Genomic DNA, 17,253 nt, shown 5'->3' on the forward strand with positions numbered 1-17,253 from the left:
ATTGACTTTAAATACTGCAAATAAATAGATTATTGACATTGGATACTACAAGTATTTAATCTCATTTACGAGAAACAGATGTATCGTTGACTTTAGAAAAGTATTGGATTAATATGCTAGCTCCGCTCAATAATGCAAGCAGACAACTGCATTGTACACCTAGTTGAAATTATTTCATTCTTTTTAGAGCGTTTGAAGTCGGTTGTATTTTTTTACAAAAATAAATTATTAAGTAGACATTTCAGTGTAAATCAAATCAGTCAAATGGAAATTCACTTAGTCAGCAGGTTTACTGCGGCGGGGGTTTTGTATGGTTATTGGTTACGGAGAAAATTGTAAATTAAAAATTCCCATGTTATTCTTATGGAGATTTTACTATAAAATATGTGTTTTTTTTAAACACACTTTATTACACTGTAGGCAGCAAACCTAGGTGCTCGTTATACCTAATGTTATTTGAATAGATTTAATTGAAAATCAAATCAAATGGAAATTCGCTTAGTCTGCAGGTTTGCTGCGGCGGGGGTATTTTAAATTATGATAATATCATTACTGTTACTCTGTTACAAATAGTGTGTTAAAGCACAAATTAATTATTGATACTTTACTTTTTAGAGATAAATGGTTTTTGTTACTGAGTAGTGCTAATAGACAGACATGTACAACTCTGAAAACTGTGCAGTAAATTGCAATTTTCTATCCATTAAGACTTTCTAAATCATGCACATAATATTTCTAATTAAAATTATACAAAATTTAATCTAGTTGTTGTAAACCACTATTAATTAAACATAATATGGACATGGCAAATATGGTCAACATGCCCTTCTGCACTTGTATTATTTTGTGTTTATTACACTTAGGCACTGTGTAAGTGTACTGTATCAAGTTGCTGTATCAAAGCAACTCTTATACGGTATCTCATAGCGATCGTATTCTGGGGCTGAGCCAAGTCTCAGAAACCTCAAGTAAATAAAAGTCGAGATCAGTTGTCAGTGCACACATTTCGTCAAAACCTGTGTTCAAGGAACGAATATTTAAATGAGCTAAACACAGGCTTTGACTTTCTCGTTTCCCGCCACCTGGCAAGGCTCCGGGCCCAGGACAGCTCTCTGTGGAGAGAGATCAACCGGGACCAGACTCAATTCCACGTCAGAGGAAACAACTTCACTTGGAGTTTTCACGTTTAGACATCTCATCATACGTAGTGCCGCCGGAATCACTGTGCTAAAGAAAGATGCCAGCCGTGAAACTCCCCCTCTGTTGAGATGTCTTCCATCTCGAGCAAGGTGCCTTCTTCCCACCCAGCAGTTAGCCTCCACAAACATGACCCCAAAATTATTGCACATTAAGTCAAGTTGGTAGTTAAAATCAAACAAAACTTTGTAACTGATATCTTATCTGATGTCTATGCTGTTAACATAAATCTTTGAGTGAGAAAAGTTTTTTTTTTGCTGTAGACAGCAGGTTGGCCATGTCGTGGAGTGCCTCGCGCTTCCCCTGACCTCCGTTGTATCCTGGACCTCCCCTATAACCCATCCGTAGGTTGTTTGTACCCACATGGATATGGATGATTCTAAGATTGTAAAATTAACTCCGGAGTTTTCACATTATCCAAAATGTCCTTTTATTGTAATTTGAAAACCCTAAAAAGTATATATTTTGCTCACATTTACTCTCATCTTTCATTCGGTTTTGCCTTATAATGGGTCAACAAAACAATTAAATATGGATAGCATTCTGAAGCGGCAAAAAGAGGTTATTGGAATTATGTTTAAGCTTAAACGAGATAATTCGGCAAAAGAACAATTTAAGAAATTACAAATATTTACAGTTTATGGACAAAATATTTATGAAACAATTCTCATCACAAAAAAAATTAATCTGAGCAAGTAATAAATTCACTGCATACTTATAATTTCAGGAGGAGGAAAGAGTTTGTCCAGCCTCACAAATTAAAACTTTTTGGAAAAAACTCCTCATACGCTGGTAACGATTTTCTAATATTTGTCTCTGAATTATTCATAAAAAAACAAAACAAACCTATCTAAAAAGAAAATTCTAATAGAGCATATAATAAATGAATCATTATATTCTTTTGATGAGTTTTCCACCTCCCATAAATACCTAAAACTAATTGGCTTAATACCTAAAAAAATTGTATTTTCAAATCACTGTATAACTTACTTAAAAATAAACAAATTAAGTTTTAAGATAATCAAACTGACATCCCGAATGCTTTTGAAAAAGAGTGTATCGGTGATGATGCTCAGACAGGGTGAGAGCGCAGACTGATTTTCGTCGTACCCCCACCCCTACAAAACCGGTTAAGAGCCACTACCCCCAGGCTTCACCAGGAATTGCTCTATTGAATACGGATGCTAAACATTTCCTCGCCTTGTCCCCAGTTTCGGTGTGATTGTGATCCACATGTTTCAGGTAGAAGAACTGCTAAACATCCCAAACACTACTGAAGGTGTGAAGGTGGTAGATCTATCCTGGAGTGCTACAGGCAGTGTTTTGGCAGTGGCAAGCTGTCATACATTGCACAGCGGCTGGTGTCATCACCAAGGCTATGTCACACTCCATAACATTGATAAGTAAATAGCAGGAACGCCTTTTTGAATTTGGCTAGTGCCAGTTTGTTTTGGCAAAATATTAATTGGCACATACCTAATTACTGTCATACATGCCTAAAATCACAGTATGTTTTTCAGTCAGTAGCAAACAAGTGTAGCCTACCAACAGATTTATAGTAGCCTACATGATTCTTTTAATTTACCTTTTAATAGTTGATTGTGTTTGCTTTCTCTAAGTATATAGTAGTCAACAACTGAATATATCTTTAAAATAGCATATTTCATCACTAGGGGTGACGCAAAAGGAATGAGGGTTTTAGTTTTCATTCAAACAATTAATAATACTTTTACAATAACAAATAGCCTATTCCCTATATGGGAAATTCGCTAAAACAAATCACCTGTCTTGCAAATCAGATGTAATAAAACACATTTGTTATATCCAGACTCATGGCTTAGCCACAAGGGGCTAAAGTGACTCTTTTCAGCATGTTAAGCGGCCGAGGTGGAAACTTTGTCAGTAAATGAGCGCAGGTTAACTTTTTGCCTATGTGATGGACTATATATTTCTTGTCGTTCTGCGCCATTATTTAGGCTATATAAGAGTTATAAAATATAATTTCCCTCTTCTTTTATGAAATTACTTGTATCTTGATTTCAATTCTGCTATTAAAGTAAACTATTAACTTATTCAACTATTTGGTCTGTTACGATTCTGCTGATATAGGCCCTACTATTAAAGGTTATTTATTTAACTATTTATTGTAATAAAGATTATTTTATTTTAAAACTATTGAAGTATAGTGTTTCACATTATATTTTTATAATGTGGCGCTCGTGTTACACATTATATTTTTCCTACAGCCACTATAAAACATATAAATAATTAGTCTTTCAAACACTATACAACACGTTTTTAGGTTAGGTTAAACCCGAGCGATGAACGGAATGGGAAACACTGCACCAGTTGATTGTAGTCGTAGTATCTTTAGGTGTTGCTTATTTTCAAGAGTACACTAAACAGTATAAACAGAATAAACAAGTAATTTTGTAGCTTTCTTACTTACGCACCAAGAAGAAAACAGTTTGTATGCTCGTTCATACTTCTTTCTTGATTTTTCAGGAAACAGGTAACAGGTTTAATGAAACATGCTTTGTAGTTTCTGCTACATATTTTTTCTGGTGTACACATATATTCACAATCACTTAGTTCATTATTCTCAAACGTGTTAGGCCCACTTTATTATTATTATATTATTCTTTCAAATATTACACTTTAGGTTATGTTCAAACCAAGCGTTTAAAGTCAATCAGCTGATCATATTAATAGTATCTTTAAGTGTTGCCAACCTATTTCCAAGTGTACTCGGATTACGTGCATAATAAAACCACGCTGTGTTGTGTTGTTTGGTTGGAATACTGGTGTGTGCCAAAGTACAAACCGTGCGCCAAAGTATAAACCGTGCGACAAAGTAAGTAAATACAGCAATTAGCAGCTTTCTGTACTATAATCAGTGCAAGGAAGCCAACTTTCTCGGGTGACTTTAGGAAAAATATTTTGCAAAACAGCTGACTTCTCTTTCAATTGTTTTCCATGCATCATTACATTAAATTTTGGTTTTATTAACATGTTCGCTACCGATCGTCACATACATTTTAATATTACACCTAGACCGAGTGTCACTTGTAAATGCAGACTGCGGGCCAGTGATGCGGCAAAGTAAAAATCAGATTTTCCAACTTTCATATAATGACACTAATCGTCATTTCTACAGACCAAGTGACACACATATGCGACAGACATCCCTGTAGACCACTGCAAAGAATTCAGGGCCTTTAAATGGACCGTTACGAAGATATAAGCTTTTTAATAACATTGGACTCCGACGCAAATATACAAAGTCAGTCTATGTGACCAGCTGTCTCATAAATACGACTGCAGTCTATGGGTAGAAACCGGCCGTCGCATATGTGCGTCGCTGGTCCATATGAATGAAAAATTTAGTAGTGAAAAATTTAGTATAGTAGCTCAGAGTATTTTATTACTCTGAGATAGTAGTGAAAAACCTACTATTGCCGTAGCCAACGTTTTAAGTTCTGTTACTACTGATTTTTTAGTTATTACATTATAAATACTGTATAAAAAATATAATGTGCAATGTGAATGCAAAGGGTTATACTTTGCATAAAATTGACGTTTTTCACTCGTTAAAAAAGTGTACTTTGCTCAATAGTTGTACAATAATTAACTAACTATAGTGTTTTTTTTTATATGAAATTATCCTCCATTGTCGCTATAGATGTAAACAGATGTAATACTTTTTCAGAGACAGCAGGATTCCTAGCTGTACCCTCAATGCGACCTCTTGTGTACGCAGTGTCAGCATGCATCCTTACTTGTCCTCCATTGTTGCTGCAGGCACAATTACAGGTCGGTTCTACCTCATGCCACATATCAACAATCTAGGGTTCCTCCTTTCTTCAAAAAATAAATTCAGTAGTTAATATTTTTCCTAAATCTCAAATTCTGTAACACAGTGATCAAACTCATCATCAGCAAACTCTACTCGCATTCAAACTAAATCAAACAAATTCACAAGACGCTGAGAAATATAATATGAGGCGTCTAAACTGTTTTCCTAAAATGAAAACACCCAGCAAACCACTGAAAAATGACTGGCAAAAACAAACAAAAATTACCGTAAGGTTCAGCGGAGAGAAAAAGTTCCATCTACTGAGTGTCAAAACAAGTTCACAGTCCTTTCTAGAGAGAGTGATGAAATATCAACACCAATACCACACATGTCTGATCCTCATACCACTTCACTGAAGAAAAATTCTAAAATCACAATTAGACCCAATACTAAACCAAAGAAAAGGAACACAGATTTTTGTAATCCAATAAAATCTAAATCTAAATTACTGAAATTGGCTGACAGCCATGTCCGTGGTCTTAGCAATCTTCTACAATATAAAGCTGATCTAAATGTGTCTGCAATAATAATGCCAGGGACATTGTTAGCTGACGTTACAAAGGACTTTAACACGTTCATATAAGCGACGACGCGATCATTGCCACGGACCGAGGTATACAATTTAATCTTACACTTGACCGGCTGTCACTTGGATAACAGTACACACAGACCACGCGCAAAAACCTGTTAAACAGTGATCATTTACTTGTTAATATGCTACAATCGAGTTTGAAATAATATTTTTGTTAATGACTAATTTCATATATGTATGACCATTGATTAATCTTTATATTTCTGCTGTATGATTTATTTGTGAAGACTAATTATCACATGTTTTAATGTTGTTAAATAATCTATACTAATATATAAAAATGAGATGGTGTGTGTTTGTGTGTGTGTGTGTGTGTGTGTCTGTCTGTTACCTAATAAAATAACGCAAGAACCACTGAACCGATTGAAATAAAATTTTGAATGAAGGTAGCTTATATACCGGTTTAACGTATAGACATATTCCTGTTATTATTTTTCCCTTGGGCTACGCCCCATGGGGCTTCCAAAGTTTCAATGTTTACATTTTGGAAGAATGTAAAATAGTAAAAAGTATTAATTGAAGTCAGCTGTAAATACCACTGTATAATTTGACAGTTCAAACACTAAACAGCAGAGGTTAAGAGGTACAGCTCCTGCTCCCAAGATTCTAAAGTTTTATGATTATGAGAACGAGTGTACATGTTGCTCGAATTCGAGCAATTGCAAAGTATTACAGGAGTTATTTCAAAACGAATAACAGTCATATTTACAATGAGTTTAAAAGAGTCAACTCAAAGATTACCAGTGTGTAACTCAGACCATGTTTATCTTTGTTATTGATAAACCTAAAGCATTCCGGCCGGTTTTCTCCTTCTCAAAATGTCTCGCTGTACAGGCAACACAGGTCATTAATAGAGGGCCAATTGAGAACGAAAAGTCACTTTAAGGTAGTGTTAGGGCTCATTTGTAAACTAATAGTTGAGATTGTCCAGGGTCAGGTGCTGACTGTGATGAGTTAAGCCTATTACGCGCCACTGTTCTGTAGCTGCGGTAGTTATCACGATTACGCCTCCTGTCTATGTTTCGTTGTCGTCGCATCAAGAACAAAACAACAAATAAACTAATAATTATATCTACACAAAACAACGATAAATGCACAAATTTAAGTTACAATCATGCTAACACGATCCGTCATAGCGACACAAAACAACGATAAACACACAAATTTAAGATACAACCATACTAACACGATCCGTCTTGGGGTTATGTTTACACAAACTCAAATAGTAAATAAATGTACTCAATGCGTTTCATTGAATTGAAAAATAATTAACAGTAATTAAATTATACAGCTGATCAAAATGTAAACAATTATGTTTTTCATAAGGATAACATGGGAACTTTCAAAGCCACTGGGACAGAGCCTAAGGGTCTTTTTCCAAAATGTAAGGCCAGTTTGTAAATTTACGCGACACGCCCTTTCCAATGAGACGTCAATGGATAAAATCGGTTAAGAAATGGCGGAGGAGTTCAACCGACAAAGTTTCATGTAGCGTATTAATTATATAGATAGTTTGATTAATATATTTATGAAAATATACTTATTTTCATGGAAACAGAAGGATTATTACAATGTATAATATTTTCGAATAATTTTGATATGGTAGCTTTATGTCTACAAATTTGAACTGATAAACAAATGTTTGGATCGGGATTTTAATAGATTTTAAAAACTAAGAAATATGTACTAGTGCAGTTTTAAAAATTTAACTGACTCAATGTTTACACTTTTATTTGTGTTTTAATTCAATTTACAAACTAAATTTCAACTATACCTACTTTTATTCTGTCCAGAGGTAGCTACTAATTATATTTTCTTCTACCATCTACTTCACATTCACTTTTTTAAATTTACAGAAATCTCCTTAGTAGTTGTATATTTACAACACTGCTTTAATTTGACTATGGAGAATATCACAAAACTAAGCTGCGAGCAATTCACTTTTGTATCTAAAATCTGTAACGTAACTGTGTTTCTTTACTTGATGTTTTAAATAATGATGTAATTTAATGCAAATACATACACGTTTTGATTTATGGAACGAGTTAAAATAATTAATGTTATGTATTTCGTTGTTGATTTATATTTAAAGTACCTGTGGACCGAGCTTTGCTCGAGGAAAATCATTCCCCCACTCTGCGATGACAGCCTTTACTACTTCCTTCATCATTTCCTACGTCATGGACCTGTTTCCTTCCCTTTTAATAGCATTCAAGTATTACATATACATTAATCTAACTGCCACAAATGGTTCCCCCACTCCGCACTGCAAGCATTTACTACTTCTTTCACCATCTCCTATGTCGTGGACATGTTTCCATCCCTTCTCATAGCATTTCTGTATTTCAATTTCAGATACATAAATCTAACTGTTACAAACAGTTTCTAGTTCTCACACTCCACACTGCTCGCCTTTACTACTTCCTTCACCACTTCCTACGTCGCGGACATGTTTCCTTCCCTTCCCATAGCATTTTAGGATTGCAGATACCTTAATCTGATCGTCATTAACAGTTTCCACACTCCGGACTGCTCGCCTTTACTACTTCCTTCGCCCCTTCCTACGTCGCAGACCTGTTTCCCTCCCTTCCCATAGCATTTTAGGATTGTAGATACCTTAATCTAATCATCATAAACAGATTCCACACTCCAGACAGCTCGCCTTGACTACTTCCTTCACCACTTCCTACGTCACGGACCTGTTTCCCTCCCTTCCCATATAATTTTAGGATCGCAAATACCTTAATCTAATGGTCATAAACAGATCGCACACTCAGGACTGTTTGCCTTTACTACTTCCTTCGCCCCTTCCTATGTCGAGGACCTGTTTCCCATAGCATTTTAGGATTGTAGATACCTTAATCTAATCATCATACACAGTTCCCACACTCCGGACTACTCGCCTTAACTACTTCCTTCACCACTTCCTATGTCGCGGACCTGTTTCCCTCCCTTCCCATAGCATTTTAGGATTGCAGATACCTTAATCTGATCGTCATTAACAGTTCCCACACTCCGGACTGCTCGCATTTACTACTTCCTTCGCCCCTTCCCACGTCACGGACCTGTTTCCCTCCCTTCCCATAGCATTTTAGGATTGTAGATACCTTAATCTAATCGCCACAAACAGTTCCCACACTCTGGACTGCTCGTCTTTACTATTTCCTTCACCACTTCCTACGTCATGGACCTGCTTCTCTCCCTTCCCATAGAATTTTAGGATCGCAAATACCTTAATCTAATGGTCATAAACAGATCGCACACTCCGGACTGTTTGCCTTCACTACCTCTTTCACCACTTCCTACGTCGCGGACCTGTTTCCTTACCTTCCCATAGCATTTTAGGATTGCAGATACTTTAATCTTATCGTCATAAACAGTTCCCGCACTCCGGACTGCTCGCATTTACTACTTCCTTCACCAATTCGTACGTCGCGGACCTGTTTCCTTACCTTCCCATAGCATTTTAGGATTGCAAATACCTTAATCTAATGGTCATAAACAGATCGCACACTCCGGACTGTTTGCCTTTACTACTTCTTTCACCACCTTCTACGTCGCGGACCTGTTTCCTTACCTTCCCATAGCATTTTAGGATTGCAAATACCTTCCCATCCTTATGAAACGGCTTAAGCCACTTTTATTGTTAGCTCTGTCTGGTTTTCTGTAGATGTCGTGTTTTTGCGAGAAACAAATTGTAAACAAAGCACGACATCTACAGAAAACCGGACAGAACTAACAATAAAAGTGGCTTAAGCTGTTCCATAAGGATGGGAAATTTTTCATAACAGATCCCACACTCCCCACTCTGCTATCCTTTACGACAATCTCAGAGTAATAAAACAAAACTACAATGTACCGAGTAAGGTTCAGTATAATCTTTGCTCAATAGTAACAAATTGATGCTTTCCCTTTTGTACTGTATTTGTAATTTGCTAGTATACTGTAGGTAGTTGGCTTATTATGAACACATGCTACAACTTCAAGTCTTTTGTTTACTTTTTGTTTGTTATTTAATTCAACCAACATGGTTACTTAGCAACCCATAAGACTAATTGTTAAAAAAATGTGACTTTTAGTTTTGTTTTTCTACGTAATTAGATTTTTGTTGGCAGTTCTAACTGCATGAAACTCGTTTTTAGGCCAAAAATAAACTATTTACAAGATTTGAAGAAAATCTTCAGAGCCGTTTTCGAGATCTTTCTGCAAGCAAGCATGCATACAAGCAAACATTGCTCGTATTAGATTATAGGATTGGTGAAATTTGTGCCCTGATTAACAATAATAGTGTTAGGCTTTCTAACAAAAGGTAATACAAGTTTTCCATTAGTTTATTTTTGCTTATTATTGTGATACAGTAGAACCTTGATAACAAGACTCTCATGGGGATTGTAAAATAAGACTTGTAATCAAGGTTGACTTCTTATCGAGGTTTGTAATAACATGTGATGAGGGGTAAAATAATTTTAAGGGGATTTGAAAATGACACTTGTTATCAAGGGTGGCTTGTTATCGAGGGTCTGCTTATCAAGGTTCCACTGTATATACACACTGATCTGCAGGTAAAGATTGAACTTTGAAAAAAGCTCATTAGCTACGGTAAAACATATCAATTATATGTGAAATCAATATAAACTGTTTTTTTTTTGCTTTACTACAGTGCTTTATGCTGTGCGATTATTTTTCCTTATTTACTTTATATGTACGTTTATGAAGGAAATAAATGTTTAAGAAAGCTTATCATGAAAATTGTATCTTGAAAATTGAATCGTATGGGTACATTATTTCCATAAATGCATCAGCGCCTCATATAATTCGTACTAGGTAGCCTTATAAGTTAGCCTAGCCTTAAAGAAAGATATTTGTCAAACTAAGAGTTTCAATTGAGTTATGTTCCTGAAACCAAAGGGGAATGTGTAACTATTTTATACAACAGAATTCAAGATCAAATTTTTTTGCTTCAGTGTCCTTTCCGTTGCGAAGCACGGGTACAACAGCTGGTAGTAAATAAACAGCTAAAATGCTGTACTACAAAGAAACTGACTTTTATTTGACTAGTTAAGACTTAAGATTTGACTTTTATTTGACTTGACTTAAAATACAGAAAAATGTATAAGATACTTGATTTACAGAAAAAGGCAATAAGAATAATGTTAAATCTAGATTATAATGAGTCTGTAAAGCAACATGTTGTCAATTTGAAACTATTAACTGTGTTTAGTCTGTACGTACTGGAATGTATTATATATGTAAAAAATAACCAGGAAAAATTTAAAAAAACTAGAAACAAAAATAATATAGTTCTACCGAAACACAACTTAGAAATGTATAAAAATAAGCCCTCATATGCCGGTGTAAAGTTTTTAAAGATAAATAACAAATGAAATAAAAGATATTCAGGATAAAAAAGTTTAGACAAAAAAATTAAAGAATTTTTGATAGGAAACCCCATTTACTCAATAGATGAACTATTTATGAATGTATAGCCATAGATAGTTTTATTTTCTGTATTTTTTGTTTAGGTTAAGTATTTGTACATAGTAATTATAAGCTTGACATTTATTGTACATTTTGTACATACACGGCCGGATTTCCCAATAGGCCAGGTAGGCCCGGGCCTATGGGCGTGAGCTCCCAGAGGGCGCAAGCCTGAGCCTGAGAGGATTTTTTTTTTTTAATATCTAAAAATAAAAATAAATAGTCATAGTTGATTAAAAAAACTCTGGCTAATAAAGCATTCTGATTCTGAAGTTCATAGGAAGAAATAATTGTTTGAAGATTTAAACTATTTTTCAGAATTACGCATCAATTTCGTTACAACATTGGTACGGGAGTAGGCTGTAGGGATGTTGATGAGCGCCCGAGCTATACCGCATCATATTGCCACTGCACTGCCACTATGTTGGCTCGGTGCTACTGATCGGAGTAATTAGGGGCGCATGCGTGCTAGACACTGTTACCACCAAACACACAAAACAAATAACTCACAAAACAAAAGTTATTGACTAATATTTTGATTAGTTTACAACAATCTGCAGGATCAAGTTAAAATATATAATACGTTGTGTTGAATATTTAAAAAAATGATTAATTTATCTTTAAAATTAACGAAAAAATATTAATCTCAGTTTGCAACAGGTTTTTGACAAATTCTATACCTCCAAAGCACCATAATTGCTGTAATTTTCTACAATAAGGATCGGTATGGTTGGCCGGAATATTGCTTTGTAGTCTGTTTTGCTTTGGAAATATAACCTAGATGCAGTACCACCATAGATTAAATATAACCATTGACATAGTATAACTCAAGTCGACTTCCTGTCACATTGTTAATTCAAATTCTTTTTCATGTCTAGTTCACGTTGGTGACACTGGACGTTAGTTTTGACGTACGGTACTTTTGTTTCTATTATTTTAGGGTTAGTTCTATGATGTGTTTTAATTTCTTGTAATATAACCAGGAGACGACCTATTGTTTATGATTATATCGTTTTATTTTGGATAAACTAAGTTTAAATAACAAGAATTGTTTTCAGCTAATCCATAATGATGACAAATCTGGGTATGTTTAATCTATGGTATCACATACTGTATGGAGTTCATGTTTTTGAGCCTGAAATTGGAATCAATGGCCATGTTTTTTTGCAGGAATGCTCGGTGGGGGTGGGTTGAGTTGTTTTGTTTCAGTCCCACAAACGTGAGCATTCACTAAAAGCATAAAATTGCTAAAAGTGTTTAACACGGCATTTTGTTAAGGCTAAATGAGTAAATTCTTTAAAAAACTTGCAATGATAAAATTCCGACGAGGAGTGGTATTCAAGCAATTAACTTAGGCCTATGGGCATGATAACTTTGACCAGACTAGGGGGCAGAAAATTATTTGGGCCTAGGGGCGCCGAAATGCTAAATCCGGCCCTGTGTACATACAAAAAAAATTATTAAAGATAATTTGAATTTGAATTCAAATAATTGACAGTTTAATATTGGTGCCGAAACAAAAAAAGAACCATGTCTTACAGAAAAAGTAATAGGGAAGTACTCCAAAAAGGTATACCCCTGAGCAGAATGAAATTAATGATACTGACAAATTATCAAAGAACGTTTCTGAGAATGTGATCTTTGACACTCAATGAGTAGCATTGAGACAAACCAGCATTACTTCTAGTAGTTCAAGGAAAACAAAAAGTAAATCAGCAACATCAAGCAACAGGAGACAAATGGAAATAGAACTTAAAAAGTTGGAGGAAATACAAAAACTGGAACGAGAAAATGAAGGAGCTGTAAAGACAAAGACTGATGGAGGAGAAGGAGGAAAAAGGAAATGGATCAACAACGGCTGGAGAAGGATTAAACTTAGTTTGGATTAGGCCTGGAAATATTGATGTTATCAAACAAGGAGATCAAGGCTGATCAGGAATCAGGATTTTAAATCACTACCACAATCTCTAACAGGTTTTATCCAGAGATAAACAGATTTCATAGACACGATATTAGGCCTATATGTACAGTTTATGCAACAAAATGTTCAATGCTTCATAAGATGATATAGATTTAAGCATGATGTCATATTTATGTCCTGACTTCTGACGTTGTCTATTGTAATTTTATGTTGCTGAATGACAATAAAGATTATTATTATTATAAACCAGCACTTTACTAGAGCCTCAGGTACATCTTCTACGGTGATGGTTTTCAATGGATGAACTTCTGGCCATCTGGTGTAGCGGTCGATAGCTGTTAGGCAATATTTCTATGGTCTGGATGGTGGAAGTGGTTCTATGATGTCAATGTGAACATGATCAAATCTTGATGATGGGAGTGATCACGATCCATAGGTTGTAAATTATACTATATACATGACGGGAGATCTTAGCATGTTGACATTTCTCTCAGGCTCAGGCCCAGTTTCGACAGTCTTGTTGAATTCGGGGCCAAGCAAAGCGTTTAGAAACAAGTTTTGCCGAAGCTTTGATGCCAGGGTGACTTAGATTGTGTATAGAATTAAAAACTGAGGTCTAAGGGACTCAGGGACGAAGGGTCATTGTATAGAAATTGTTTTGTCACAGTAAACATCTAGGTCAGTTCCAGGAATTTTGACGACCATCAAATTAAGAGATGTCTCTCCCTTAAGGACCTCTTCAAATTAAGAGATGTCCCTTGAGGACCTCTTGTAGCTCAGGGTCAGTGTCTTGATGATGTGCCAAAGTTTTGGAATCTTCAATGCTGGGAGCTGTAGTTGATAACGATTCTACACAAGAAAATACGTCGGCTACTAAGTTGGCGATCCAGAAACATGTCTTATGTCTGTAGTGAATTGTAAAAAGAATGTTAGTTGGTTTTGCTGAACAGGAGGTAGTTTTTCACGTTTTTGACTGAAGGCAAATGTTATTGGCTTGTGGTCTGTGAAAACTATGCAATGATTTGCCTAAAGGTAGTGACAGAAGTGACGATCGGTGGCATATACAGCGAAAAGCTCACGGTAATAGGCTGGCCAAAGGGATTGTTTTGGTGTCAGTTTCTGTGAAAAGAAGGAGAGGGGTTCCCATGTTTTATTGTCGACCATCTGCTAGTGGGCAGCTCCTACATGGGTAATCGAGTCATCACAGAACAATGCAAGAGGGGCCTTGTGGTCAGGCTGAACAAGCAAGGTAGCATTGGAGAGATGTTCTTAACAAGATAATAATGCAGCATCCAATTCAGGAGACCAATTTACAGGTTGGTTCCCACGGAGAGATGAGAAGGCATCATGGAGAGCCGCTTGTTGCTTGGCTGCTGAAGGAATGAATCTGCGGTAGAAATTCAACATGCCAAGAAAACAACGCAAACCTTTCGTAGTGGAGGGGCGGGTGAATTGTTGCAGAGCCTCAACACGTTCAGGAAGTGGTCGAGTACCATCAGACCTTATATCCTAGGATGGTAACCTTTGGAGCTTTCAAAACAGTCTTCTTTATGTTAACTAGTATGCCATAATCAGATAACCGATTGAATAGAGTCTGTAGATGGGCTTCATGTTCAGTCTCATCCTTAGAGAAAACTAAGGCGTCATCTATATAAGGAAAGCAGAAGTCTAAACCAAAAACTACTTCATCGATGAAACAGGCCAAAGGATTTGAAGGGGAATTCAAACAATCCGAAGGGGGTTGTAATGGCTGTCTTCGGGATGTCTTCAGGGTTGACAGGGATTTGTGTGTAGGCCTTCACTCGATCCCAGAGAAATACTTGCAACCTCTGAGAGAATGGGTGAAATCGTGGATATGTCTGACAGGTTATCTGTCAGGAATCGTCCTAGCGTTGAGAGCACGGTAGTCTCCACAGGGGCGCCAGCCATCAGGTTTCTTAGGGACCATATGAAGGGGTGATGACCGAGGTCCATCAGATCGACGTGCAGTACGATCGGTGGATTGGCATCAAACTCGGCTTTGGCTATAACAAGCCGATCAGGAGCGATTTGACGTGGACGAGATGAAACTGGGGGGCCAGGGGTCATTTTGATGAAATGCATGGTTGAATGGAGCACTTTTCTAGGTGTACCATTCTAGGTGTACATGGGGAGCAAATTTTGTTTATGAATAAACCGAGTGATACTATAGATGATTATATGCCGATGCTTGATGGCAAATCTGTGCGTGCATACCTTCTATTTGAGACCTCAATCATGAAAATCGGTCGGGTAGAAGAGCCAAATGTAGTCGGAAAAGAAAAACCAAGTTTTTTAAATAGGTATATAAGATTAATTTTTTTACTCATGATAAATTCTTATATCTAAATAAGGAAACCTCACAGTACCTAAAATATGCCTTGGTCAGGGAAATTAGCAGAAAATGGCCAGGGAAGGTCAGGAAAATTCAGGGAATTTACCAAAGATAATATGTTTGTGGGAACCCTGAACTGGCAGCGGCTTTGGACGTAGTGCTACTTCTAGGTTTTTGGCAGGCCTATAATGTACGCTGATGCACGACGACCAATCACATGACATTCAAAGCTTGTAGAAAGATTATGTTTCTTGCAGTTACTGTACTTTTGGACATGATGTGATTTGGACGTCGTGCAACAGTTAAATAGTTTATATTGGATGTCGTGACGCTGACTTATATCATTGGACTCTGTGCAACACTCCCCCATTATGCCCATGTTTTTCAAAAGTTTTTACGTATATTATGGCGATAATAGATTTTCCCTGTATATAACACTGGTCTAGAACTTATTTTTCGAGCTGAACTTGGTTACACCGTAAATATAAAAGTGTTTCTTGGTGCTGATTCTGACATCGAAGTAACAAATATACAAACATTACTCATATTATACAGGGAGCGGCAGAAATATCTGACGGTTTTCAAGCGAGTACAGTCCGGCAGCCAAGTGGTGGAGGGTGGTGGGGAGCGGCTCATTCTCAAGGCCAAAGATGACATTTCAGTCGCCATAGAGCAGTGGACCGGTATACATCGCGCGTTTGTCGTTGAGGCGTATTTTAAAAATGGCGATTCTGTTGTTGATACGCAACGTAAGTTTCGTAGGCATTTTAATGTGGCTCGTGGGGAACCTATCCCATCCCGAAACACCATCAAATGTGGGTGGATACCTTTAGATCCACAGGATCAACTTCAAAACGTAGGGCTACAGGCCGTCCAAGGTCAGTGAGGACGCCGGAGAACGTGGAGCGAGTGCGACAAACTGTGCTAACGAGCCCGCATCGCCCGGCGCGTGGACAAGCTGCTGCTCATGGCATGTCTGAGCGCTCTATTCGACGAATCTTGCACTCAGACCTTCACTTTCACCCATATAAAATAGCAATCGTCCAAAAACTTCAGCAAAATTCGTCGAATAGAGCGCTCAGACATGCCATGAGCAGCAGCTTGTCCACGCGCCGGGCGATGCGGGCTCATTAGCACTGTTTGTCGCACTCGCTCCACGTTCTCCGGCGTCCTCACTGACCTTGGACGGCCTGTAGGCCTACGTTTTGCAGTTGATCCTGTGGATCTAAAGGTATCCACCCACATTTGATGGTGTTTCGGGATGGGATAGGTTCCCCACGAGCCACATTAAAATGCCTACGAAACTTACGTTGCGTATCAACAACAGAATCGCCATTTTTAAAATACGCCTCTGTTGAAGATTTTATATAGTATTGCTTTGTTTAATGCTATATAATCAAATATCTTTTTAATGTGTCTTTTAATATCAGCTGCTTGTGATTATTTTGTTGTTGTCCTAATATGTTCACAGTTTGAAGTGTTAATGTTTTAATATCTTTCCTTTTTACATCAATTATTAATAAAGTATTTTATGTATTTTATTCCCTCATTTCATCAGGTTATGGGCCCAGAAAACGTGTTTGATATAATTCATTTTGAATATGTATAAAACTACATTAAAATGAAGAATTCTGGACTGATTGTGTTTGGTGAGATTTCTAGGCTTATGAAAAATATTTTGTTACCCAATTTCTTGAAATGAATTTTTATGTTGTTTGACCTAAAATGGAAACTACACAAGAAAACAATAATACAACTCATACTATTACACCTACCTCAAGTAATACAGGATTGTCTAGTATGACAAATATTATAATGGGAGGAAATAGTAATGTTGAACGTCTAGAGGGTGTTTT

At 36.7% G+C, this 17,253-nt stretch overlaps 1 protein-coding gene across 3 annotated transcripts in view; it reads left to right on the top strand.

Annotated features, from left to right (window-relative positions):
• LOC128983204 (cytoplasmic dynein 2 intermediate chain 2-like) overlaps window positions 1–17,253 on the top strand; it is a 137,282-nt gene that overhangs the window by 77,343 nt on the left and 42,686 nt on the right. For all 3 annotated transcript variants that reach the window (XM_054402428.1, XM_054402411.1, XM_054402420.1), the window contains 2 exons: window positions 2,440–2,600; window positions 4,907–5,010. In XM_054402428.1, coding sequence (XP_054258403.1) covers window positions 2,440–2,600; window positions 4,907–5,010 — 265 coding nt within the window. The remainder of the gene's footprint in view (window positions 1–2,439; window positions 2,601–4,906; window positions 5,011–17,253) is intronic.

This window comes from Macrosteles quadrilineatus, unplaced genomic scaffold (genome assembly GCF_028750875.1).
Source record: "Macrosteles quadrilineatus isolate MER2022 unplaced genomic scaffold, UCM_ALF_1.0 Scaffold_1__1_contigs__length_201487025, whole genome shotgun sequence".
Classification (NCBI taxonomy): Eukaryota; Metazoa; Arthropoda; class Insecta; order Hemiptera; family Cicadellidae; genus Macrosteles; species Macrosteles quadrilineatus.